Raw genomic sequence first — 27,325 nt, forward strand, 5'->3', positions numbered from 1 at the left:
GTAGGAGTTACTTCTTCTTCATTTGTGGACGCAGCTGCACGTGTTCTGAATTAATCTAGTAAATGAAGCTGTAACTGATAAGAACAGATTGTTCCCATTCAACACTCCTTCAAGGACGCAATTTGTAAGTTGATTGAAATTAAGGAGAGAAACCTGTTAATTATTTAAAATATTGTGTAATTAAATAGCTGGAGATACAGTGATCTAAAAGTTTAATTATAGCTTTGATTTCATGAAGTTTTTATGCCCCTATTTTAATGATACACCAGGGCATGTGCAGTAAAATGGATATTTCTCTGATGTAGAAGCCAGCGGCTGTTAGCTCTGCTGCACCCAGACAGGAGACTGACAGACGACCTCTTCCCCCTGGATGGAGTAGCTACAAGTCACCTGAGGGACTGAGGTATTACGTCAACAGCTGCAGTAAAGGTAAGAGACATGCTTGAAAACAAAGAGCAACACCAGCATGTGAGCTGGCAGTGGTAGTAATATTCTTCGGAATTCATGATCTGTAAATAAGCTTGTGTCAAACGGTTGCAGCTCTCTTGCGTTAAAGTTAAATTTCAGCTAGTTTTAATCGGATGCATTTCCCATTAATGGTTGTACTGTGTCTCTGGGTTATGCTAACCTCCCACAAACAGACAGGGAGACAGGAGTTGCACAAAAGACTGGGGTGAAAAGTGCAAACCCTGACTACATGTAAGCAGAGATGCATACAAGTAGAGCTTCATACAAGTTAACCTAATCACTGTCATATTTAATATATATGTAACTAAAACACAGGGCCCATAACCAGTAACAAATGGTTGGCAGTCAGTACTCAATGAGAAGGAACATAACTATTGTTCTTTGTTTTCACATATTGATCATCACTTCAAACAATCAAACTCTATTGTTATTGCCTTTGAGGAGTTCAATACGGTTTAGCTTAGACGTCACAGCCCTCAGCTCTCACCACCTTAACACTGTGAACTATGAGGACTCATTATCATTCCTCTCCATCGTCGCATCTCAGCCGTCCATTCAAGTGGAGACAGGCCTGCAGATTCGATCCACTTTAATCTGATTATCTTAAACGTGTGGCACTTCAGGCCGAGCAGCGCAGCCAGAATCTCAGCAATGAGATGTGCGTGTTCAGAGGTGGATGGATGTTTCTGTTGTTTGTCTTCTGCTCTAAAACGCTGCTCCCTAACAAGAGGCTGAGGTGTCGTTTTAATGCAGAGACTCGAAGGCAGGTGGCCTTTCTCAAACATCTGCTTTGGTGTGTGTGTGTTTTACACCTCATTTGGGAAGAAATCCAGGGGGATAGGACAGGCTCTCACGGGACAAACTGAGGCTGCATCAACAACAACAACTCTGGCAATGATTGCTCTTTGGCTCACAGAACAAACACACACAAACTGAGAAGGAAAAAAAATAATCAGCATTATATTTAGAAGCCATGTGATGCAACGGTCACTTTTTATTTTGTTCGAGTTTGTTGTTGTTTCATGTCTGAATATGGAACTTCAAGAAACTGGATTGCGTTTGTGAGAGTTATAGAGATATCACCATGCGTTACTGTGTTTATTAGAAAGGTGCTTGTTGTTTTCAGTCTGTCATTTAATTGAGGATCAGTTGAAATCTTTCCACTTAATCCCTTTGGAGCTGCAAATGTAACAGTGGGATTTGGAATGATAAGAAAGGTTTACTGGGAGCAGTCTTGAAAATGTGTTATTGTGCATGATGACATATCCAAAGACATTTTCTGAGACTGTCCTCCAAGACAAAGACAAATCCCCCAAAGCAACATACAGTTTAATTGTATTCAAGTCAAAGGCAAAGCCCTTTAGCAGCTATACTAATTATCACAGCAGCAAAAGACAAAGTCACATGAAATTATTATATTGCTATGTAAATTATATGTATAGCGACAACAAAATGTTACGCCATTTTTAGTTTATGAGACTCAGAAGGTAATAATGGTCACCTCAGGGATGCTAGTGACTAGCCAAATTGGTTACATATAGGATGCATTACCAAGGTAAGCAGAGGTTGGTCAGTACGTGATTTGTGATAAGGCAGTGAACCTGTCATCCCCTAAGTTTCCACAACCAGTTTCTATACTGAAAAATATAAATAATTACAAAGACACAAACAGTGCGTACAATTGTGGAGTTCTCCAAGGCTTTATTCTCGGGCCACTTCTTTTAAGTGTCTGCTAGCTCAGATTGTAGATTATAGAAAACGTGTTATATGTACATACATATATCTTCCAAAATTCTAACATTTAGCAGTATTTAGAGACTCAAGGGATTCAAATGTGCCTATTACAGTAACAGACTTTTGAGATTTCCATCCACACACATTTGGACATTTGGGTGCTGAGCTCTTGTCGCCACAGAAACAGCACTGCCAAATATTTCTACTGACCCACACTCCTGGAAGAAACAGCTTGATTGCACATAAGGACCCACAGAGGAACACCAATTCACCCACAGCTATAATTGCGTAAAGGACTTCTTGCTCTGCTAAGTGGAATGAATTGTGATAACTTGTGTGGGATAGACAGCTCAAATACAGGAAGCAAGCTGAAAATTGCCCAGGACAATTTTTTCACCCATGAGGTTCACATTCAGAAATGATCGTCACAGATGCTTCCCATTACTCTTCTTGTCCTCTTCACCGTGTACTTGTTTTATCTAAGCTAAAGAACAATTTAGAATAATTTGTTTTGAATATTTAAATGTTTATGAGTGACATAACTCTGATTACAAAGCAACCCAGAGACTATCCGAAGAAAACAGCTGTTTCTCAGGTACACATTGTTTTGTGGAATGAATACACTTTGACAGACGTTCTGTTTGGAAAATTTCTCTGAAATATCATCAAAGGAGAAAACAGTCCTGCCAAATTTACAAAACTTTCCTATGCAGGCATATCTGTTTCTACAGTCCCATTAACAGAGGCTTAAAGAGAAATTTTAACATGAAACTGTGCCACGTTATAGTTTTGTCCACTATCTTCCTTCCTGTTGTTTGTGTCGTTCCAGAAACAACATGGCGACGTCCTTCCTCGTCAGCTGAAGCCCCACAGGGACCGCTGGCACAACAGAACTCACCATATGGTAAAACTGGGCTTTTATCTTCTCAGCCATCCATTTTTGCACACAATGTCTTAAAGCGCAAAGAAAACAACAGCACAAATAAGCCCAAACAGAGAAAATAGAGGTTGAGGGGGATGACGTCTCTGTGGGTAGCAATAAGTGTAATTTGTTCGGTTTGCTGAAGATTGTTTCCATTTGGAGCTACAGGTCATGACTTAATTCTTCAACATTTATCCAGTCAGACAGATTTAGCCTTGTGGCTTTCATTCATCATCAGAACTAATCTGCTTAGTATGCAAAGACCAGATTTCTTCAGGTGTATTTGACACAATACAAATCATGTTGCCTTTCCAAGAGACTCTTTCCAAAAGGTCCTTAGAAAACCTTTGACAAATCCCTTGTAATGCATGTTTCTTACTGTACTATCATGACACTCACTACTGGAGGAAATCCTACACTTACTTAATGAGTGCCTTATTATGTTTCATAGCTACCAGCATTCTCACTAACAACATCACAGCAGATAGCAGATGGTTTTCTTCTTTCTGCTGGCATGTGGCCCAAGCACACTTAGAGGAAGAACGAGCAGGGAAACAGTCAGCTGCAGGGGTGTTTGTCTGCATTTAACCACACAACTGTGATCCTCCATAGAGAAGTTTAATCAAGGCCAGGTTTAGGTCTGAGCTGCCCGGATGTCTGCTTCAACCTCTGGACAGGAAGTCAGGGATCTGACTGGCTGGTCCAGGCAGAAAGAATAAAATATAGATAAACATGCAACTCTTAAGGGAAATTTTTAGGTCTTTAGCTCCTAAATGCTCCATTTTGTTAGAACTAGATTGTACACAGAGATTTTTCTATGATAATATCTGTATGAGGCATCTTAAAAGGACACTACTACACTAGACAGGTTTTGCTTCTACAACCAGGGCACCACCAAGCGGACAACAGAACTGTTGTGTTAACATAAAATGAATGTGAAGGGAATGTAAGTATGTGAAAACAAAGCAAGATTGCAGATGTCTTTCTTTGCATCTCAAATGTATATTTCAGTTCAGATGAGCCAGTTGTGCTAAGTACGTGTAGAATGACGCTGTCACAGTTTCATTTTTTTTTTAAACCAGAATAATTATTTAAAATTTTTCAGGTTCTTCAGACTCAGAATCTTTGGAATCGTCAGCTGATCCTTAGAGTGGCGCCCTTTAAATTCATCCTGTCATACAAAATTTAATTTGACTGTTACATAACATAGGAAGTATTTGTCTTCTCAAACCCTCTATTATAGCGTAGCAGAAAGCTTGCTAATTAACATGCTGTATCTCATTTGTTAAATTATCACTTAAGTGTAAAAATGCTGTTTCGAGTTGTTGTGCTAAGATAAGCTAGCTGGTTGTAGCTTCTACATTTAATTCATTTTCAATGAAAACTGATGAGCTTCATCTTCTTCCTAAAACCTACAACAGGCCAAAATCCTTATTCCCATAAGCGTTCTGATGGTCCACTGCTCTCTTTTGTACATAACTGCATGTATCAGAGACCTGTCAAAATTAAATTTTACTGATCGCTGACAGAGGTCGACAAGGGTTGCATATTTCTTAATGCCCCACCCACGCAAAGTGACCATCATCTCTATTTTTGGAGTTGCCTCCATGTCCTGAAGGTGGCCAGCTCTGACCAGCGTCCCCGGCTGTGACCTCGGGGATCTCATTTTGTCTGGCTCAGTGTTTACCTTCAGCTGGAGATGGGCTCATTTGATATTCAACGAGCTGACAGCTCATGAATCACAGACAATGAAGAACCATTATGGGCCTGTAGGATAAAACCAGTGACGTTACAAGAGAGTTGTGAACACCTGAGGGCCCAGCTGATTATTAATATATCTCAATATGCGTTTGTATGTGGACCTGAGGGAAATACATTGCACAAACCTGGAAACAATGTGTCCACTAATGACCTCTAATTTTTTGAAAAGCTGAATGAAATGGACATTTTTGCCTGGGGGGGTCTGAATATGTGCTCAATTATTTTTTTCTGTGTAGCCAGTGGATGCCCCAACAGCATAAAGCCCAGTCAGCCTACAGAGACAACTGATGTTTCTTTGAGGAAACCTACAATGTACAGACAGGTAAGCCAAGAGAGAATGCATAGTCGGACTGCTTGAAGTATTAGCTGTTAATTTGTTTCTTTGAATTTCTAAAGCAATCATCCAGTGAATCGATTTGTTGATCAGCTAACGAGTCTTTAAAATTAGACTACCATGATTTTAAACTGTTAGTTTTTAGATGAGTTAGGTTAGGCTGAGTTAAGACTGCGTTTCGCTTCTGGTGAGTGAATGCCAGCGTCTAAAGCTTGTTTTATACGAATACAGGTCTGAAATGGATTAGACATTATAATCTACAGGTATGCAGCATTAGATATTTGTACACTGTTGTAACTAATAAAAAGTACCCTCCAACTCTTGATTTAATTGGATTACTCTTGAGCACACCATGTGCACACTCAAGGCCTTTCTAGGGATTTTCTTTCATAAACAGCCTCCCATATTTATGTCCAATGTTTTGTCGATCCATCCATCCTCCCCAGCTTCCTCTTTGCTTGGATTTTAGGGCTCTAATATCCAGACCAGTATATAAGCTGTCCTGGGGCAAAAGAAAGTAGGAGGGCTGGAGCAAAAATTCCCTGTTCCTTGATTCACACAATGAGTATTGCTGTTTTTATCCATAATAATATGAAGAATAATCATTTGAAACAATCACTTGAAAGAATAGTTGATATCCCTCCAATCTCACCTCTAGTGTTTTTTACTGTAAAATTATCAAGAAACACTTTCTGTTCCCAGTAGCAGGAATAAAACTGCTGCGATCTGTCCACTGAAGCCAGGGCCGCTCCCGCAGCTCAGATGAACCTGGGCCAACACTGATTACATGCCAACCCACGTGACTAATTACGAGTCCGATTTGGGCATACCGTGTCATGATCACATAGGAGAGTATAGATGGACAGACAGTCGAGCCATATGGGCAGCTGAGATTTGGACTCCACATGTCAGTTTGTCCGAAAGGAGGCCAGCCAAGACAGCTCAGACTGTGAGCACTGGGGCCACGGATCACAAAACCTGGACTGTGGTGGTCGGAGCTGCCCGCCGCCATGTTTTGTACAGCAAAGGTGAGAAGATGGTTGTCGTACTCCTTCGTTCATGTTCCGGCTGTGATGGTGTTGATGGACCAGCGCAGGTGGATGTTGTGAGAAGGTGTGAGCACTGCAGTGATCACGTGTAGCTGCCCAGCTCTGCGCACAGCTTGTGTTTGATGCCTCGGGTGAAATGCTGTCATGTGAGAAAGATAATGGCTATGTAGCTGCTGCCGTCACACGTACTCCACTGTGAACGTGGATATTTTGGCCGAATCTGCCTCCTCAGCACACCTTTTTAACCCGTAAAGCTCGTTCCTAAACACACACACTGCATCCAACACATAGCCTGAGAGGCTGCGTCTCATTGGCTGGGTGTTTTCCCTCCTGCTCTCTCCTCTCTCCTCCCCCCTCTCCTCCCCCCTCTTCAGCATCCCTCCAAATTCTAATTAGTTTTTAAAGATCATCATTCAGCCATTTCCATCAAACCAACCCCCACTCCCACCGACTCCTGTTCTCCTCCCTCACTATTGGCTTTCTGAGGAAGGAGGTGCGGCATGAATCATGTAAATAAACCCCCTCCGGATGCTTCTACCCTGTCTCTGTATTTTTCTTTGTGTGTTTTTTCCCCTTGGCTTCAGTATCTCCATCTATGAACTGGTCCAGTGGTCTCTTTTTTTCTGAGGAGGGGGAGTGTAGGTGAGCTGTTGAAGGGGGCGGGAGGTGCAGCCTTCTCCTTGCAGCCTCCAACCTTAAAACTCATGTGACAGCAGCTTAACCGGAGGCTAGACTTCGTCACGCTCCCACAGCCGCCACCGATTCCTGCTACAACCCCCTCTCTTCACCCCGAACGCTACCTTCCCACTGCTCGCCACACTCCCCACTCCCCCCCCCCCTCCCCCCTCCCCACAACGCGACTCCTCTCCACTCACTCCGTAGCTTGTGAGAGCGAAGGCAGCCTCAGTGCGTGGAGGGAAAGAGAGAGAGGAGAGAGTGAGGCTTTCCCAGAATAGAGAAGCAGGAGGAGGTGAGAGGGATGATGATGGAAGCCAGCTTTGACACTGAGGAGAGTTTTGACGATCCTTCCTGTCTCGCCCCGCAGCCCCCCGGCTCTGTTTCGCCGGCCAGAAGGCAGATCAAGGAGGTCAAGGAGACCAAGATCACTGTGAGTATCCAGGAACTTAATCCTCTTCTTCTTCTGTTTGTCTCTTCATCCACCTCCTCTTCTCAGTGTCTGTGATGACACCAGAAACAACTTAATATGTCCTGTCCTCTTTCTGCCATCTGTTGACTGATTGTCTTAAAGCTCGCTGCTCAAATCATAATGCATCGTGGTTCCTCGTGGAGTAGTGTGGAGGGGTTCCCTGCATATTGTGTACCACATTAGTCTGAATGAAGAAGCCGTCCAGGAGTGTTGGGCTCCTTTCTGTTTCCGACTTGAGCGGTCTCAATCTATAATATTGATTAATGCCCGTCAAAGATAGATTCACGCTATGAAGATGCTTAAATGTTCATTTCAGATGTTATTGAAGTGGCTGTGAGGAGTTGATCTAGCTGCCTGCAGACTGCTGATGGTATTTTTAGAATCGTCTGTCAGTCAGATAAAGTGTCAGTGATCTCTGAGTGTTTCTGGCATCCAGTTGTTGCTCACTGTGGTGCTGCATTCCCTCTTTTTCCCCCTCAAAGAGCTCCACGTGTGATCACCAGAGCACAACCTGACCTCCCTCGCTGCTTCAAGCAGAATTTAGGCTCCCCTGTAGCAGGAGGAAGAATAAGATGACCATTAATGTTTCTGTGAAGTGTACCGTAGCTTTGTCTCAAGATGCCCAGACAATAACTGTGGTTATGTAATCTCTTCATCCATAATGATGGCTGGGGGAGGTGGGGGTATAGCGGTGTGGGTGCGTCGAACGTGTGGTGGTGGTGGTGATGGAGGAGGCAGACAGAGGTGGTTTTGTGTCTCTCAGGGGTTGATTTTAAGCTCGATGGGCTCGCTGACCTGCTGCAACCACAGGAGCCATCAGTCTGGCTATTGTGGAAAAGCCCCCCAGACCTGCAAGAGATGCAGCAAGTCCAGTTTCCATGGTGACAAAGGCAATAGCACTGATTAATGGGTGTTGAAATGGAAAATGGTGCCATAGGAGACGAACGGGAGCCATTCAGATATTCACAGAAGACGTAGTGTTTTGAAAGAAAAAGATTGTTTCCTCCTCTTCTTTTGCCTTTTTCATAGATGTGGACAATGTGCTTTGGCGTCATTAGCTGAATTCTTATGTAGAGCTGAGGAATTTTTCTATTTTATCACTTAGAACCTGGATTGCAGGAAAGTCTTGATGTCTGTGAATTTTCTTTTGCAGCATAAACAACGACCGTGCATGTTGAGCAATTCTGCTGCTGCCGGATTGAGAAAATCTGAAAAAAATACAGGTGATAACGACTGAATCAGTGACGTCGGGGCTTCAGGGGTGTCTTTTTGTTCGCTGTGGTGCACCTCACATTACACAACCCCTCCACAGTTGTCATGGAGACGCACACATCCATGACTGTTGGTGAAATGGACCCTCGCAGGGCTCCTGCACATCTGATAGGAAAAGCAGCCACTGTGCAACCTTGTTTTCACCTTCACACAAGCAAATTCCTGTTTTTCGGTTTTTAATCAGACATCTACTCACGTGCGGTTTGACTTGTTGCTATGCTCTGTGTGCTCAGCGGAGCGTCACCTGGCATCGTTGGCGGGACTCGGGCAGAACGATTGGATTGGTCGGCAAAGAAAAGGCATTAGCGAGAATAGAGAGGAAGTCTGAGATTGTTTTGTTATGAGGTGTGTGTGGATGGAAAGGGGGGTGGTCTTTTACAGCAAAAGTAATTTGTCGCTTAGCAACTTTGCCAGCGCATCCTACAGTTTCATCTGCTGAAATATGCTTCTCAGAAATGGATGTTAGCGGGAGAGAGGAAGTGTTTGAGTTGTTTGTTCGAGCCATTATTTTTAACGTCTCTCATGGGCCATTTGTTCTTCGACTGTGTCATGATTTTTTTCAGCTGTATTCAGCACAAAGAACAAAGAGGGGAAATAAATAAACACTAAAATACGGAATGAAACAAGCATTGTCTATAGCCTGGATACAAAACCCTCGTGAGGCTGACTGTTTATGAGTGAGGACAAAATGTCCCAATTCACTCGACAAATTTGCCCTCTTACATGTTGCTTGCAGCTTTTTATTTTTTACTTTTTGGTTCTCAAACATGAAAAGCATCCAGAGTCCGATGACTGGACTTCAAACGTTCTCCCAGGTTGCACATCCCTCAGAAGGATTTATTACACACTGTGTCCTAAAGGTAATCTATATTAATATTTGATTCTCAGCCTTGGAGTACCTCGGTAAGCAGCTATAAAAGAGAAGTAAGTTAGCCAGACAGGCTTCCTTTAGATGAATGGTCTCATTTTGTGCAGGATGTGAGAGGCAGATAAACAACGGTCATGATGAATGTGGAGCCAGTGTAATGGAAAATCTGGTGCCCATGACAATCAGTATGATCTCTGAGGCAGAAAATGAACAAAGTGACTGGTCGGCACACAGAGTAAATCACTCTCCTGCTCCTTTAGATTACAGCGCGGTGCTGAGAGTTAACGCCTCTCTGTTTATACACATTGTTTCCAGTTTTATCTCTTCGCTGTCGTAGCAGCGAGCTTCACTGGCAGCTAGCCTTATTAGCATTTCCTCGGACTTCTAGTGATTATATAAGAGGGAAAAGGAGTATTACTCATCTGCTTTTGAAGTTGTTTGTTGGAAGCTGTTCACATGAAGTGATGCGGTGGCAGAGCAGAGAATCAAGAGGTCAGCGTCCACTGCTTTTCTTCGGGCTTGATGACGTTTAAAGCTGCACGAGGCAAGAGTTCTCTGCAGCAGTACACTCATCAGAAGAGAGACTCTATTTCCCCCTTTTTTTTTTTTTTTTACAAATAATTACATTTGTCTGTGCTGATGTTGCAGAATACTATGCTATTTTTTGGCCTTTTATAACAAATGACTTGGGCCCATAGCAAAAGACACATGAGGGAGTTTACAGCAAAAGCTATAAATCTACTGTATATACAAGCCTAGAATAAGAGCTAATAAATATGACCTAATAACTATAAATTGTGTGTAACTTAGACACAATCAGGTTTCAGGCAACTGCAATGAGAGCACTCATAAACATTAAGAAGCAGATCTGTTACACTCAGCTCAACCTCAGCTTCACAGAGATTTATAGTGAGTTTTGGCTCATTCTTTTGCTGTGCAGCTTCAGTTTGACTGTTCTGGGTCATTCTCATTACTCTTATAGTGTCACGTTTTGGCCACAGCAAAATTGTGCACAACATGCTCAGCATCAAATAGCAAGCAGACGCAGAGATTTTACACTCCATGGATGGCAGAACCAGTTTGTTGTTAATACCTTGGGTCATATATTGTCAGATAATTTTATTTAGCGTCACTGTAAATAACAAATACCTCTTTGGTTTTGTTGTTTATATTTCATTTTTTCCTAGTTTGAGGCTTTTAATGTGAAAGACTTTGTTTTGAAATGTGCTATAATTACTTGCTGGTGTTGCTTTGCAGCTTTAACCTATATTGGTGCTTGCTATACCAATCTCTCCACACATTCTTAAACCTTGGAGCATCACTCTCCACCTGGGATGGTAAACTCGTGTACCCACGACTGATCTCAAGTTATTTAAATGGTTCAGAAGATCCGAGTCTTTAAACAGAGTAGAAAGAAGGAGTCAGCTCAGTTGTGCCGGCTGGTAGATCTTAATGTTTTTCCTCAGCCTGTGTGACAGCAGTACAGTGGAGAACTCATGCTGTAAACACTGTGAGTCAGTGTGTTTTTGTGTGTTTGTGGAGCCTCCTGTCTGGATGCCCATGCAGTTTGCAGCAGCGGCTGACATGGCACAGAGAGTATCTTGCAGTGCCAGGAGGGAGGGCTCACAGATGGTGAACATTACATAATTGCAGCCCAGAGAGTAATTGAAGACGCTGTGGACCATGGAGTCTCTATTCAAGCTGAGTGTTTATCTGCAACACTACACAAGTGTATAAAGTTCATTTGTTCCATTTTACAGAAGAAAAGGTTTCTCGTTGTTTTCCAGTGGACTGTGCTGTGTGTTATTTCTCTCCCCTGGAGCCCCATGGGTCACCTTCTGGACCGCCACATTCATATGTTTACTCATGTCTGACCTTTTCCCTCTCATCTGTATGATCCAGACGAAGCTCAGGCCTGTAACCTCACATATTTCACTTTCTTATTCCCTTCCTTCAGTGTTTGGCTCATAGTATTTTAGCAGCTCTGCTACAGTTCAGTCATTTGTGTTTGTTTGTTTTTTCTTTTTGCTTCAGATCAACTGTGTGACTTTCCCTCTTCCTGGAGAAGGTCCGGAGCAGCAGCTCCTCAAGCCCAACGAATGGAGCTACTGCGATTACTTCTGGGTGAGTTCCTAAAGCATAGTGCCTTATTTATGTATTTATGAGTCCTGACTTATCCTGACAACAAAAACAGAGAATTTTCCTGGGGATTTCACATTAGAGACCTTTGTGATCTGCAGCAGCAGTTTATTTTTTGCAATTTTCTAGTTGTTTTCAATGTTGTTTCAAACTTATTTTGATCTTTGGTCTAAACATTAAAGATATTTTTTAAAGAAAATGCCTTAAAATATGTTTCCCATGCACAAAAAGTAAAATAAATGTGTCTTTAACGTGTACAACAGGCAGTCAATATGACAACAAACAGCCAGTGCATGCATTTGATAATAGGGATTCAGTGTCGGTCTACTCTACAGAGATACCATACATCAGTATCAGCATCAATGTCTGTTCTGTTAAAACAAATCTGTCACCACAACAGCGAATTCTTACGTAACCAAAGCTGATGTTTTGGTATTTCAATAATTTAGTCCCTTTAACATGCAGAAACAATTAGAAATGTCCATCACAGACCATAAGTGAAAATCCATTTCCATCCATTAACAGTAAAGTAAAACCAAGGGAATCAGTGAACTATCATATCTGAGCCTGGAATCATTAAATTAGCTTAAAAACGTTATTCAGATGAATAACCACTTATCCGAGCTTAACGAAAAGATCAGTGTGAGTTTATTTTCTTTTGATGAACTAATCCATTACCTGTCATCAGTGCAGCTCTACACAAACCATGTCAAACTCACATTTAAATCCAATTAGTCTAGTTAGAACGCCCTGAAAATGTTTTGTTGCGAACCTCTCAGTAACTTACTCTCCTTATCTAAACCATAAAGTTCAAAACTTGAAACCATGAATGATTTTCCAGTTTCCAAAGATTCCCATCAACACATTTTGTTGACCTTTGGTGCAAATCTTTGCCGGCAGATGTGTAAAGCAGACAAACGCGTACACTGAATTACGTCCACTGACAGAAAGCAATCAATATGCTGATCAGCAGTCTCCTCCTCGTTTAACAAAAGATGTTATTCATGGTGCACTCTGAGGTACACAGGCTGATCGAATGGCGAACACGATGATCATTTCATGTCTCCCCAGTGGCTCCTGTAATATTCAGTTTCCATACATTTCCATTGTAAATTAGATTTGTATTGAAGAACCCTTCAGCCCGTGTAATTGACTGAAATCCGATCCTCGTTTCCTCCTGCTTTGCTGCTGTTTGCAGCTTGTCGTGTCACGTTGTGTTGCTTTGTTTTTCCGCTGACCTGCTGCTCAAACCTGCTGCGTGACTTAAATCTGACACTTCTGTTCCACATATGCTGTCACAAACAAGACACAATGCTGCACAACTCTGTTTGATATTCATGCGCTCAGAAACACACACGTCCACCCATCGGTGATTGACGCACACACACCAACGCATGCCCTCCTTGACATGCAAGCATGAGTCATTCATGCACACAGTTTGTGACTCACCGCTTTATTCTCACAAACCCCTACAATGCTCTCATATGTTAACAATTAAAAGGAAACGTTCTGTCCATGAACGCAGAGCTGGGGTTGTTTGTTCGTTGAATGATGTGCTCCTCTTCCTCAGGCCGACAAGAAAGACCCCCAGGGGACCACCTCTGTAGCGGGCTTCGAGGTCCTACTGCAGAAGCAGCTGAAAGGCAAACAGCTGCAGAAAGAGATGGCCGAGTTTATCCACGAGAGGTAACGACTCAGCACCACAGCGGAAATGCAGTTTGCTGTCAGTGGATTTAATTGATTAACTATGTCAGAAACAGAGCTGTGCTAGAGGGAGAAATATTCCCAGAGCAGGAGCCAGAAAAACAATTTTTTTAAAAGTTAATACTAGTTACATGAAGCTTGTGAAACAGAGAGTCACCAAGCTAATCATCAGTCATCTCACCTTGGGAAAAAGCTGGTGATGTGTCTTTCTCTTATTATTATTTCAACAAATAATGTCCTACTAACAAAGCCTGATATAGAGCTCCACTGTTTCTAAAAACACATCCCTGATCACACTCAGTCGCATAAACACCATGCTTCTGCAGGAAAAACACTCATCTAAAGTGGCTAAATCCACTGCAGAATATAGTACCTACAAATACACTATTTCCTGCTGTTTGAATAACATTTGCTAATAATTACAGGTCCGCTTTTTTATGAAATGCAGACTTTACTAAATTCAGTTTGACACCAACACATGGGTGGTCTTGCTATAACAATTAGGAAGACACAGACTAACAGCAGCGTTTATCTTTGCCAGCACATTTAAATTCAGCTCAGTTCGAGTCCCTAACAGCCCTGGCGTGTAAAACGCTGCCAAATGACACATGGAGTTAGTTTTACATTTTCACATCAGCATAGAGTGTAATGCTTAATGTCTGTTCACATGTGTCACATAAACATGAGTCTTGGTTGATCCGATCACAAGCTGACAGCTCTAAATATATTAGATACAGAGGAATGTCAAACATCAGTGAGTTTGAGTTTGTCTGCTATAAACAGTCCTAAGTACAAATGCTTTTAGAAAATTTTAGATTCAACACATGCACATGAGGTCAGAGTAATTAGTCGGTTCATTTTATCAGTGTTTAGATGAGAGTGGTCATCACAGTCTTCAGCGTCTCTGTGTTCTTCTGTCCTTGTGATGGCACTGTTGAAACTATAGATCAAAAACTAGTTTGGGGGAGAAAATTCAACGAACGATTTATGTTCACTCATACAAACGTATCTAAATGTCTGAGACCACATGGAAAATGTATTAGCATGTAAATCTGGAAATAATTAACACATTGATTCTGTGAGTTCTGACGTGTAAGAGAGGAAGAAGTTAGTCAGATTCTGCAGTATTCCTGGGTCATCAGTCAAGTATTTGTACGAAAACATCAGATTTTATTGAGCTGTACCACTACTTACTACATTTTCCATATAAATCCCACAAAAAGTTACATTTATAAATGAAATTGTAGGTTGAAAGGGACCCAACTTTGTATAGTTGTACCCTGCTGTTAAGGATCTATTGATATTAACAAAGGACCTCCCACTGAATCCGAATCCAAAATGCCAAAAGCACCACAAATAACTTTTACATCCGATCTCACGCCTCTCTATATAATTAGCTCCACCTTGCCCGACAAAAGCTCTGTTCGCATCCTGCTCCGAGTCGTGGGAAGTTAATGAAGATCCTCAAGAGGCCATAGCTTCCCAGATCCTCCGAGAAGACTTTCATTCACCGCTGACCTTTTTCGCAGTGTTTCACCCGGTTGCTCGGTGCCCGTGAGAATCTGACCATTAAGTCAAAGAACGTGTGACCTTCTTTAGGTGGCAGATTTACTCAGGTGTGGATGGTAAATGTGAGGCGGGTGGAGGAAGTGAATGTCACAGAGGCAAACATGGCTGGGTGAATGTTCCTCAGGGCCAATATGAGCATGGTTAATTCCTAAAATACAGACGGGAAAAGGGAGAAAATGAGCCGCTCTGTAAAATACAGCTGGAGAACAACAGCATTATTGCGTTATAGGAGGAACAGCTATGCGACACTTGGGTTTTCTCCTTTTCAGCAAATTATTGTCAAAGTTTTGTGTCGGGGAAGTGTATTGAAGCATTTCCTCCACTTCACTAAAGCAGCTTTTGTTCTCTCCGGACCTGACGGTTTCACATCTTGGTGTTTCAGGATAAAGATTGAAGAGGAATATGCCAAGAACCTCTCCAAGCTGTCTCTGAGCCCCCTGGCAGCACAGGAGGAAGGGTGAGTGCAGTAACCTCAGTAAACAGAAGCCGGAAGACGAATCCTGAAGCACAGCTAGAACAGCTCTCTCTGTATAACATTAGACCACTTCAATAATAACCACAACCATCTCTAAAGATAGGGTTTTTAAAATAGACATATTCCCATGCTGCTTTTGGTGTTTGATGCTTGTCTCAAAGAGCACCCTTCTCATCAACACAAAAACCTTTGAGCAGATCAGTAGACTGAATGGAAAAGGCTTGGCTCGAGGAACAGTGAACCAGATCTGGAAGTCCCACTGAGCATTTCTGTTTTAGTCGCAAAATTAAACAAATTCAAATGCAGGCTAGCATCCAGACATCAAGGAACTCACTGAAACTTGAACAAGTGTCCAAAATAATACGTAGCACTGGTTGGCATGAATATAAATAAGATGCAGATGATGTTGGAGGAGTTAACATTTCTGTTAATCATAGAGACTATCAATACGGCTTTATTAATCATAATATAGCCTCTGAAAATTAAAACATAAACTTGACTTATGAGTTAAATTCGCCTAAACTCATATAGCCTTCTAAACTATAAATCAGGGTTGTCGCTTTAAAAAGAAAAAAGAAAAGTTTGAACCACTGACTGCACATAAGACGGACAAACCCTTTATGAATTCACCCATATGTTTCCAGAAGAGTGGTTTTAAAGCTCAGTGTGGTGTCGCTGGCTGTCTCCATCTTGACTGAGACTGCTTATTCAAAACTAAGCAAAGAGCTAAAGTGTGGCTGAAGCGGGGCAGAAACCTAGCCACCTGTGAGGTCACTCAAAGCAGCCACAGCCTTAATTATACATAATTTTAAGCCTTGATGTAATTTAAACAGGTGAGAAATTACCTTTTCAAAACAAAACCTGTTTATTTCTGCTGTCAAGTTTAACATTTTAACATGGAGACTTCTGGGGATTGACTCGGTTTAGGGGCCGGCCTTAAGTGGACACACGAGGAACTGCAGTTTTTGTTACTTCCAGGTTAGCTTCATTCTTCAGCCTTGGAGTCTACCACTTGGTCTGTAATAGTACCATCCCAGAACAGTGAAATGCTCCCACTGCTCTCAGAAGTTTCACAGATGCTAGCAGCTCCTCCATTTCTTTATTGAGGGATCAATACAAACAGCAACAAATCCAGTTGATCCCATCTTGAAACGAGTGTTTGATATTTTAAATAAAACGTGACAACTCTTACTGTGGCAGAAAAGAATATTATGCATCATTTTATTACCTCAACTACAAAGTGCAAGAGTTTAACTGATTCTGATGTTTTGTCAGGACGCTTGGAGAGGCCTGGACTCAGCTGAAGAAGAGTCTCCACGATGAGGCAGAAGTTCACCTCAAGTTCTCCAACAAGGTAATGTCTGCTGAGGGCTTTCGTTGTTTAACTTTTAAAGCTGATTAATGCGTTAGTTTGACAGGATTGATGGATGACTGGCTTTTGTTAGACAAAATAATAAATCAAACTGCATAGGTTTTACATGAAAAAGCACCTTCTGAGGTATTTGGTTTGCGGATTTCTTCACATTTAGGTAAGATGTTTGTTTTTCCTAAGCTGCAGTAACGAATACCTGTTCTGACAACATTTGATTCCTTATTTACCTCAACGTTGTCAGTGCCAGCTGAAAAAAAAAAGACCCGTCCAAGACTCCAATTACCGAAGCAGAAACAGTGCACTGGCTTCAGAGGCGGCCTTAAATAAAGCAGAGGGAGCCTCCGAGCTTTTCATAACCCTCTGTTGTCTGATTAATTAGCTACGTGTTCTGATGAGCCCCCACTCTGTGCCATGCAGGCTTTCCTATGCTCCACCAGTGCTCGTGCCTCGTTTCTGTGGGTGGGGGTTATGCATGGTCAGGCGCTGGAAGCTGGAATGAGGAGTCTTATCAAGCCTGCAGAAGCCCCAATCCCATTTTCTCCTCCATTTTTATAATAAGCTACATTTCAGCTATGGTATTTCCACAAAAAAAATTGCATTCTGTATGGAGGGCCAGCACTGCTGACAGTAATCTTGTAGTTTATTCAAGTGTCTTTAAAAAAAAAAGTCAATTTTATTATTAGCGTTTGGTGCAAGAAAGAGAAGCAGAGACTGAAAATGTAATTTTCTCCATTTATGGTAATGGATCGGGCTTTACAGGACAGGACACAGACTTTATGAGCTGAGGTTTTCCACTGTCTTACTGTAATAAACCTCCAAATAAAATGTGTCAACAGATCTCGTGATTTTACAGAAAGGAAGAGGCTCAATAAACAAATTAAGATATTAACACTTGGTGTGTTAATAAACAGTACCATAACCATGATAGAAAAATGTAACAACAATATATCCTCCTGTAAAAAAAATCAGATAAATGCTTCACAAAGGAACATACTGATGGTGGCAACAGATATTTACAACGTATCCCATGAATTTTCCCTGCATTTTTAGCTTGACTTTGTCCAGCGAGAGGAGGCGGAAACGCCATGTCCATCTTTATATACAGTTATATCTATACACATTCATGCTCCACACACTCTCCCAACCCGCCTACTAGTACAGTGTACTGTATGTCAGTGTATAACACATTATTGTGTTTTATTTACTCATTTATTTTGCTGTGACCTCATTTTCAAAGCCAAATCATTGTTTCCATTTACTGCGTGTGAAATTAATTAACCAATAAAAACTCAGTGGCAGTATTTTATTTTATTTATATATATATAGTTTATTCCCTCATTGAATTGTGCAACCTAGTGCAGTCCGATTAAACAATACAGATTTTAAGCAGTTTTAAAACACATAAGGTATCCATGTATAAAACATATAAAGTGTTTCTTCAATCTCGCGCTACATTATATCAATGATTTGTTTTCATAGCTCCACTCGGAGGTGGAGAAACCCTTGCTGACATTCAGAGGTGACAACTTCAAGAAGGACCTGAAGAAGTACGACCATCACATTGCTGACCTCAGGAAGCAGCTGGCGAGCCGCTATGCCAGCGTGGAGAAGGTACGCGGAGCTTAACCTCTAAAATCTGTTTATAAAAACAAAGCTAGGAGGACTTTGTGTGTTTAGGCCAGAGGATGACATAATAATAACCAATAACTCCTACACTTGGTCCATCGCCGCACTGTGTTCTGCTGCAGCTTCCCACCTAATAAATCAGTTCATGAATGGTTGTTGTTTTATATTTGTGTCAGGCTGTGGTGGGTGGCCTTAATATGTGAATGCAGAGTTAGCACTAATAAAAAAAAGGCTAACATTAAACAGAGCCAGTAACATTTAGCAGCGACTTAATATTTTGCCAAATTTCCGATTCTGATTCCAATAGCTTTGTGCTTGTGATGTTTCGTAAATAAAACTGTAAAATATGGGAGTTAACTTCAACTAGCTAAGCCCAACATAAAGCAGGACATAGTTGTGTTAGCATAAATCCTTGCACAGTAGCATCTGGGACAACACCTCCTCACAGTATTTATTAACTGATTTGTTCAACATAACCTCTAACACCACAAAAAATGTTAATTAACATGCTAACTCCACGGAAATTGTTATACGTATGTAGTAGGCTAATTAGCCTCACATGCTAAACATTGCAGCTCATGTTAGCACAGATGTGCGGAGTTTACTTGCTACCTTACACTTTTGTTTTTGTATTTAATGTTTTGGAAATACAACGTATCGCCATTTTGACATATGACAAATCAAAGCTATGCCTATTAATTTTTGCTAAGATACCCTAGCTGTGGTAATTGTTGTTTTGTCAATAGTTTTAGCAAATAGTGTAAAATAGTTAAATAGTAAATAGTTAGTTGTGTTGCACATTGTCACACTTCTTCCTTCCTTCCTGTCACTTTATCACTGCTTTTCTTTACACCTACTATCTATTAATATATGAGGCTCTATATTAAAGCTACAGTGATTTGTTGATCAATCCATTATTTATTCCATACCATTTTATTGTTGTTTGTTTTTTTGGTAATTTCAGCCTGTAAAAGGTAAAAAATTGTATCGTATCTAGTTTGGGATTCACAGCGCTTGTGAATATTCTGTGTGTTTACTGTAAAGTTTTAAAAATGATTCACAGCCAAAAACAAACTCCATAGATCATGTGTTTTTGGTGTGTGTGTGTGATTTGTTGTTGCTGTTGTCAGTTTAAAAAGAGATTTCCACACGTCACCTTCACTTTACAGTATGTTTACCTTTCAAACACTATTACACCATGACCTTGGAGAGCTGCCTCCAAAAAGAATAAGAGAAAAGACTCAATGGTATTGATTAAAGAATGAGTCCAGGATCGGAGCGTGGATGTCGGTAACATGAAAAGGCTGTAATGACTCTGTAATGTAATAGATGTAGGTACAGTAAATCTGAGGATTATGATCAGTGACTCATTGTTTCTGTAATGTGTGTGTGGTGTGTGTCACAGGCCCGTAAAGCTCTGGCAGACCGGCAGAAGGATCTGGAGGTGAAGACCCAGCAGCTGGAGATCAAACTCAGCAACAAGACGGAGGAGGACATAAAGAAGGCCCGGCGGAAATCCACACAAGCAGGTCAGAATAAATGTCACCTGTTTGAATGTCACCAAATAACAAAGGAAAACGCAGGAAAGTTTGTTAGGTGAGAAAGATTACAGTGATCTGGCTCAAAATGCAGGTTTTCTGTGGGTAGTGAAGTAAAGATAACAAAGGTAGTTGTTTGCTGTTTTGGATGCCTCTCATCTGGTTTCTCATATTGTCAAATGTCTTAAAGAGAAGTAGACCAGAAGATTGATACCACTCTAATATCCTGTACAGTACACATTTAGCTTCATGCTGCATAGTTTAATGAGAAAAGACTTAAATAAATAAACAAGATTAGCACATTTATTTATGTCTTTTCTGGTTGTATATGTCAGATGGTCAAGGGGTCCTAACCTCATTCTAAAATTAAATTACTAGTAAATATATAAATATACTGAATATACTAAATTATTAAATCTGCATGACACAAACTAGCTATGCTTTCCATTTACTACAGGTTCAGACCTACTTATGTTATTAACATACAGAAATAAATAAATAAATAAAGATCTGTGGAAATACCGAAATACATTTATTTATTGTTATTATTAAGTCACCTTACGTCCTCCATGTAGACAGGAGGTGACACGTGGTGATGTAACATTTCACCTCTGAGTGAAACATCCTACAGGCAGTGTGGATACATGCCATGTTTGGTTTTATATTATTTTTATGAGCTTTAAGAGAAGAAACCAAAAAAAAAAAAGCTTAGCAAGGAAATCCTCCTTGAGACAGGTTGTGTGTGACATTTTATTAAGAAAAGTCTGCTCATGCTCGTCATCCCCTAATGTTCTCCAGGAACTAATCTTTCCCCTCAGTAGATTAGTCACAGTCCACAGCACTAATCAATAATGTTCATAAGACACAGTTAAATGATGTCAGCCTCGAGGTTGGGCCAGGTGTCACTACAGCTCGCTGCTCTCTGGCGAAGATGAGGATGGGGAGATGTTTCAGCTGGATGAATTTTAATAAGCCTCTTTTATGATCTGTGTTTATGGACAGTTGAAACAATCTGCAGTGTTTGGTTAGTAGTAAAAAAACAAAAGAGACTATTGGAGATCCACTGGAAGCTGGAACAACAATTTACAACCTAATTGATGGTTAGATGTAGCAGCTTTAGAGCGACCTACAGGTATGTTGCATGGGACTACAGTAAAACAAACTGCAGTAAAAATAGATAGATAAATAGATAATCCTTTAAATTGTAGTACAATGTGAAAATACAACACAGCCAAACGGCAACAGTCAATACACACAGCTCAATAAGTGCTTTGGTGTAAATAAAAGTCGGCAACATGCCTTTTGGACAAAGATTTTGTTCAGTAAACTATTAAAATACTGTTCCTTATTAAAAAATAAACAGAAAGTGGACAGTCTGTTTACAAGACAGAGTAAATGCGAAATGATTTATTCAGTTTAGTACTTTAACACAAACAAATGTGCACACTGCAGTGGATGATAATAACCAACGAAAATAAAAACATTTTCAAAATATATGTGGTCGCTTTAGGTTTTTCGCAGCGTTATATGTTCATCACATAAATGTGCAGCGTTGTGAAGAAGCACAATGACTATAGTTTAGCCTTTTCATTAAGGACAAACGTAATGGAAAAGAAAACAACAAATTAAACATTTATGACAGTTATTTTTTCTCTGCTGGCTCTTAACTTTAAGTCCTTTCAGTTTACATTCATTAGCAGTATATTAGCAGTTCGAGAATGGTACATAACACAATACTCTATAATGTATTGTGAGCAGATATTTGTTTTGATCAATGCCTGTGGACATCCCATGTAGATGCTACAAATGATAAAATATGAAATATGTCTTTACAGGAAATGTTATAGATGTTGACAGTTATTGTTCATTAAAATAGTTTATTATATAAAGATTGAGTTTAAACTGGTACATCTGACGTTAAACTAAGGTTCATGTTGGATGTCCTCTCACTGAGTTGTGATTTATGAGCGCCCCCTGCTGGTCGCGGTCAGTTTAGCATTACATGTGATGCGGAGTACATTTAAGAAGAACAAGAGTTGAAAAGTACCATAAAAAAGGACAAACAATCAGCATTAAGAAAAATGTTACTTATTTAAAACACACATTAGAAAATCAGCTCTCAAATTGAATTAAACAGTAATAAACATTAACTATTAAAAGCTGACTAGTTTGTTGCTGTTTATATTCTCCAGGAGACGACCTGATGCGCTGCGTCGACCTCTACAACCAAACCCAGTGCAAGTGGTTCGAAGAAATGGTCACCACCAGCATGGTAGGACGTCTCATGAGATGTTTGGAGATGCTCTTAAAGCTTAAATATCATATACACAAGTCCAGACGTTCTGTCTTTGAACATCTGTGTTGCTTCCCCTGCAGGAGCTGGAGAAACTGGAGGTTGAGCGGGTCGAGTGGATTCAGCAGCATTTACGCCAGTATACGACTCTGCGGCATGAAACAGACATGTTCAACCAGAGTGTGAGTTTGTGTTTCCCGTGTTCTTTTTTGTGTGTCTTCACTTTGTCTTGTTTTGCCACTTTTTGTTCTTATTTTTTCTCTTTGTATTATTTTTCTGGTGTATTTCTGATGGTTTTGTCTCTTTCTGTGGTCATTTTGCATTTTCTAGTAGTATATATGGATACAAGCAATATAATAAGCTTGCATCCATACAAACACTTTGGGAAAAAGCCAAATATCTGCAAATTTCAGCATCTCAAAAAGATTTGGATGCACATTTTTGCCATAAATCTTTGAATATTTATTATATTAATATATGCTCATGGAATCATTAGTCTGAGCCAAATAGCAGACAATCTCTTTAGCTCTTCCACTGACATAGCTGCTTTGACATGACTTGGGAGCTGTGGAGTAGTGGTTAAAGGTGTAGCTTGGGGCCGAGGCGTCCCAAGGTGTCCCAAGGGGTCCCAGGTTTGCCTCCCACCATGACCATGGCTGAGGTGCCCCGAGCAAGCATCTAACCCCCAAATTGCTCCCCGGGCGCAGTTCTTAAAAGCTGCTGCCCACTGCTCCAACTGTATTCCCCAGTGTGGGACAATTAAGGGTTAAAATTATTATTATTATGACTCGGACTTCAGCCGAGCCGGCCAGTAGAAAGTGTAGATGTTGTGACAGGCTGAGCCCTTTTTTTCTCCGGCACTCTGTCTGTGGTCGCTCGGTCCCTCGGAGAGAGGAGGAAGTGTAGAGTAAAGTCTCCGAATCTGATGAGACGTTTTACGTCAGCGTCGTAGGAATCTACTGTAACAAGCGTGCTTCTCTGTGTGTGAGCTGACGAGACGAATTCAACAGAGCTCACAAACACTACAGATGAACCCTGTACGATCTGCTAGCATATACATACAATGAAATGACTGCAGCATTACAGCCCTGTTATGCAAGAACTTGTGTTTTTGCACTCATACAGTTTTGGATTAGAAGTCACGTTTATAGCACTGCTGGAAGATGTCTAGCTAGCAGCTAATCTCCTGCTGAAACCACAATGCCACGACAACTGCAACATGACAACTAATATTACTGACCAGTCCCACGGCACGAATGCCAGCTCAGCGTCCTACTTACAGCCAGCGTCTAATAGCCAGTCCAGTCTGAGGTTTACTCTTGTCCTGTCATGTTGTCCAAACTGAAAATATTTAGCTAGCTTCTTCTTATAGCTAACTAAAGAACCATTGCATGTGGGAGACTGTACCCATTCAATCAGGTTACATAGAACAGACGTTAAGGGAATATGGAGGTCAGGTGAAAGAAGTGCTTGTACTACAAGGCAGTTTGCCATCAAAATGACTTTGAAGCTGTTATTTTAAGGTAAAATAGACACTTTATCTTTAAGACAAAGTGATACCAGCTTCTCATAGAGATCAAGTCAATATCTAATATGTTACTGGGACTGGGAAAGCAGGATTTGTCAAAAAGCCCCAGTTTATCAGACGTGATACGAAAAGAATTCCTGGAAAAAACAAGCGATGCATGGACGTCCCCCATCAGCCAGAGTACCTTACTGAAGGTAATATGCTAAAGTATTGCTACGCTGAACAAAGTATGTTTAACCCCATGATACACTTGGTTCAAATTACTTTCCTATGTAGTAGCCATTCATACCATTTTTAGCTAATAGTTTGCTTGCTAAGTAGTGAGACGTTATTTTAAGAAGTACAGCTAAATGTTGTCTTTCTTTTGTATTTTATTAATGTTTGTCGACCAAGACAGAAACATCAGCATCTTAAGATATTTGATGTGTACACGAAGGCTGCAGCTCAATGAGGTCCTATCGCTGTTAATGTATTTCAGATGGTGGAGCCGGTCGACCAACTGCTGCAGAACGTGGATCCAGCCAAAGACAGAGAGCTGTGGGTGAAAGAGAACAAAACCAGCGAGGTCCGACCTGTGGACATGGATATATAGACCGCCCTGACCGTGGATCGGCCGTCCTGTCTCAAGTATTAACACATCCACAAAGTCCCAGAACACGTCTGATAGCACTGATCAGGGGACGGTGCATGTTCAGACTCTCTGACTTGAACAGCTTGGAGGAAAGGTTCAAACTTAATACAGTCTGAGTCCAGGAAACAGTAATGGATCAAAGTACCAGCATGTTCCTTCTAAATTTTAACCCTATCATAATCAGCATTAGCTTATTGAATGCCATTTCACATATTCTGCTGTTTACCTGTTGTAAAGTTGAGACTATTAAAAAAAATATACGTATTTTAAATTGTTTAGTTTAGCTTCAATCAACACTTTTCCAGTTCCAAACAAAAAACTAAATAAGGAAAATGTCTAATTATTGATATTACCTTTATTTTAGATACTGAAGCTTATTGATATTGAACTTAGAATGAATATGATATATTTTCATATTTTGCTGGTTCATTTTGGTGGAAATGCATGTTTTGAATATGTTGCTTTTACTGTCTATGGAGAGCTGTGGAACCACAATGGTTGTTTTTGGTATAGTTCATTGAATTTACACAAGATATTCTATATCTTGTAATTAATTTAGGAGCTTTCTCATTAAAAAAATAAAATAAAACTTGTATAGCATCAATAAAATCCAGTAACCTCAGTTGTCCAAAAACACACAACAGTGTTTTTGGAATTCAATTATGCTCGCCACACGTCCCAACACGTGGTCGATCAGATTTAGGCCAGGGTCTATTTTGGATCAGTGCGGAGGTAAAAGATGGTCCAAGTCACACTGAAACACCTGTTAGTGCCTAACGGTTATATACCTGGAATGTTCTTGATATATTCTTCTCTGCATTAGTGTACATTTGTACATACTGGCTAGATGTATTTTGCTGTCGGATGTTCTAAGCGGTCGCAGACGTTCGGGCCGACGAGGTGTTTGCACTGTACAATGTTGTTCGTTTTATTTTTGGTAAATGTACAGAGAATATCTTTACGGTGGTGTTCAAGTGAAAGGGTCGACGTGCAGGAAGTGAAATTCACCATATTATTGGAAAAAAGAGAACTTTTATCAGAGACTGCATGTACAGTACGTGTCTGTGTTTACATGTGTGTCTGTCCGTCGTCCTTACATTTTGTCGTGGTCTGTTGTTCTGGATTTATTTGGGTTATCACCTTTTGGCTTTTTTTTTTTTTTGTAACGATGAAATAACAAAGATCTTGATCCAGCAGACAGGCACGACAAAAAAATAATAAAAAAATGCAATGAGAAAATAAATCTATGCTTAACAGCCTTATGAAAAACACACTGCTCATCTTGATTTGAATCAGATGAACTGCAGCACATCCAGACTTTGCTTTAAACGGCTTCACTAGTTTTGAATAGCGTATCTGTTGTAGAGGTTTTATCAGTGTGTGTCAATGTTGTGCACTAAGTGTTATATCGAGTTATTATGTTCTAAATGTTCTTGACAGGAACCGACGATGACGTAACGGTTGAGTTAACTGCCCCTCTGTGGTGAACGTTTTCATTAACGTGCATTAAATCCAATGTTCCCAATGTTTTAAGGATGTTTGATCATAGGTGACCTCTGTCCAGACTGTGTACTGAGGAATGCAGTGTCCAAAATAAATCTCCTCTTTGAAAATCAAATGCCATGCTGTGTGATTATGTAACTGCTCAGAGGTTGGGATTTCAGAGAGGAGGATAAAATCAATGTCTAGAAAATGGCAAAAAAACAACATTAAAAAGTTAATATGGAAGCCAATCACAAACATCTGAGCACATTGTGTTACCTTTAGCTAAAAGAAAAACCACATACTCTCCATCTTTCACAAACCTCATAACTCTCTACAAATTATGGATGCAGTGGAAGCTCAACAATGTATTTAAAGGTTACCCAGCAGTTGCAGTGTCTGTCATCCACCCCCGTTATTTCTTGTTCTATGTTCTAGAAAGTATACACCATTATTACATGTCACATGGAAAATATTCAAGCACTGTGTTGTCCACAGCGCCAATATGATCCTAACACTTGAGTAAGGAGGTTGTTTGTCTCATCTGACCTTCAGCCCCTAATAGGATTGGCTTACACAGACGGATTGTTAACCTGAGCCTAATTCCCCATCATAAGGAGCTCTCGCCTCGACTTTCTTGCTATCAACCTAATGAATGAATCCAAGTGTGAAAAAACAAGCTGCCAGTCATGAGAGAGTAAACTGGCCAGTCAGAAAAATCACTGAGGGCGGCGGGCAGAGCAGGTCAGGGTACAGAGGCTGTCGCACAAGGTCAGAAAGCAGCACAGACCGGTACACTGAACACAGAGGGAAAAAAAACGTTCAAAACACTTAGATACTACACTAATAACTACAGCAAACTAACGCAGTTGTGTCAATGTTTGTAATTTTTTAATTAAATACAATTCAACATGCATTTTAAAGACTTTACCACTTAAAATGATTGCCTAGTGTCTAGAGGCTGAAGAGAAATCTGTTAGCTAGGCTAGTTAGACACACAAGTTTATCTGTGGGTTTAATGCTGTTTTCCCTCAAAGTATTAGATGTAGTAGCCTGCTGGCATTTCTAAAGTAATGTAAGATGTCAAAAAGTTAGGTAAATAAAGTCCCTGCAACAGACAAATGTAGTTTCTTCAAATTTTTTTTTGAACTAATAAATATCTGATTTAAATTTAATTTAGCCTTCAATTTGTTCACTAGTCAGAGGCTGCAGAGACACACAGCTGTTATTCTACTAGCTAGGCTAGTCATGATTTAGCCAGGGTAGTTGGTTTAATTGTTTCTCCCCAATAAGATTTAAGATTTAGCAGTAAGTGAAAGCTATAACAAAGACAATTGTTAAGACGAGACCACGGGATAAATTATCTATCTATCTACCTATCTATATATCTAGATCAGAGGTTGTGCTAGACTT

The 27,325-nt window shown here is 40.5% G+C and overlaps 1 protein-coding gene across 4 annotated transcripts; it reads left to right on the forward strand.

Annotated features, from left to right (window-relative positions):
• The first annotated feature begins 4,878 nt into the window (after nt 1-4,878).
• Nucleotides 4,879-26,050, forward strand: gas7a (growth arrest-specific 7a). Of its 4 annotated transcripts, XM_084570898.1 has the most exons (11): nt 4,879-5,207; nt 7,314-7,376; nt 11,590-11,679; nt 13,265-13,380; nt 15,350-15,424; nt 16,718-16,796; nt 18,294-18,425; nt 19,846-19,969; nt 22,171-22,250; nt 22,355-22,453; nt 24,278-26,050. In XM_084570898.1, the coding sequence occupies exons 1-11, from the start codon at nt 5,064-5,066 to the stop codon at nt 24,389-24,391; spliced, it is 1,116 nt and encodes a 371-aa protein (XP_084427024.1). In that variant the 5' UTR covers nt 4,879-5,063; the 3' UTR covers nt 24,392-26,050. The 4 variants fall into 4 exon arrangements, with proteins under 4 accessions (XP_084427024.1, XP_084427023.1, XP_084427021.1 ...); XM_084570897.1 differs by having other exon boundaries at nt 22,171-22,453; XM_084570895.1 differs by lacking the exon at nt 24,278-26,050 and having other exon boundaries at nt 22,355-23,049.
• Nucleotides 26,051-27,325: the final 1,275 nt, after the last annotated feature.

Source organism: Chelon labrosus, assembly GCF_963514085.1.
Source record: "Chelon labrosus genome assembly, chromosome: 21".
Classification (NCBI taxonomy): Eukaryota; Metazoa; Chordata; class Actinopteri; order Mugiliformes; family Mugilidae; genus Chelon; species Chelon labrosus.

Bases quoted from the DNA above. Each gene is read 5' to 3' on its own strand.
- gas7a (XM_084570895.1), top strand. From the start codon at position 5,064: ATGGACATTTTTGCCTGGGGGGGTCTGAATATGTGCTCAATTATTTTT. The intron at 13,381-15,349 runs GTAACGACTCAG...TTGGTGTTTCAG, and splicing joins GCCGAGTTTATCCACGAGAG to GATAAAGATTGAAGAGGAAT. The intron at 22,251-22,354 runs GTAGGACGTCTC...CTTCCCCTGCAG, and splicing joins AAATGGTCACCACCAGCATG to GAGCTGGAGAAACTGGAGGT.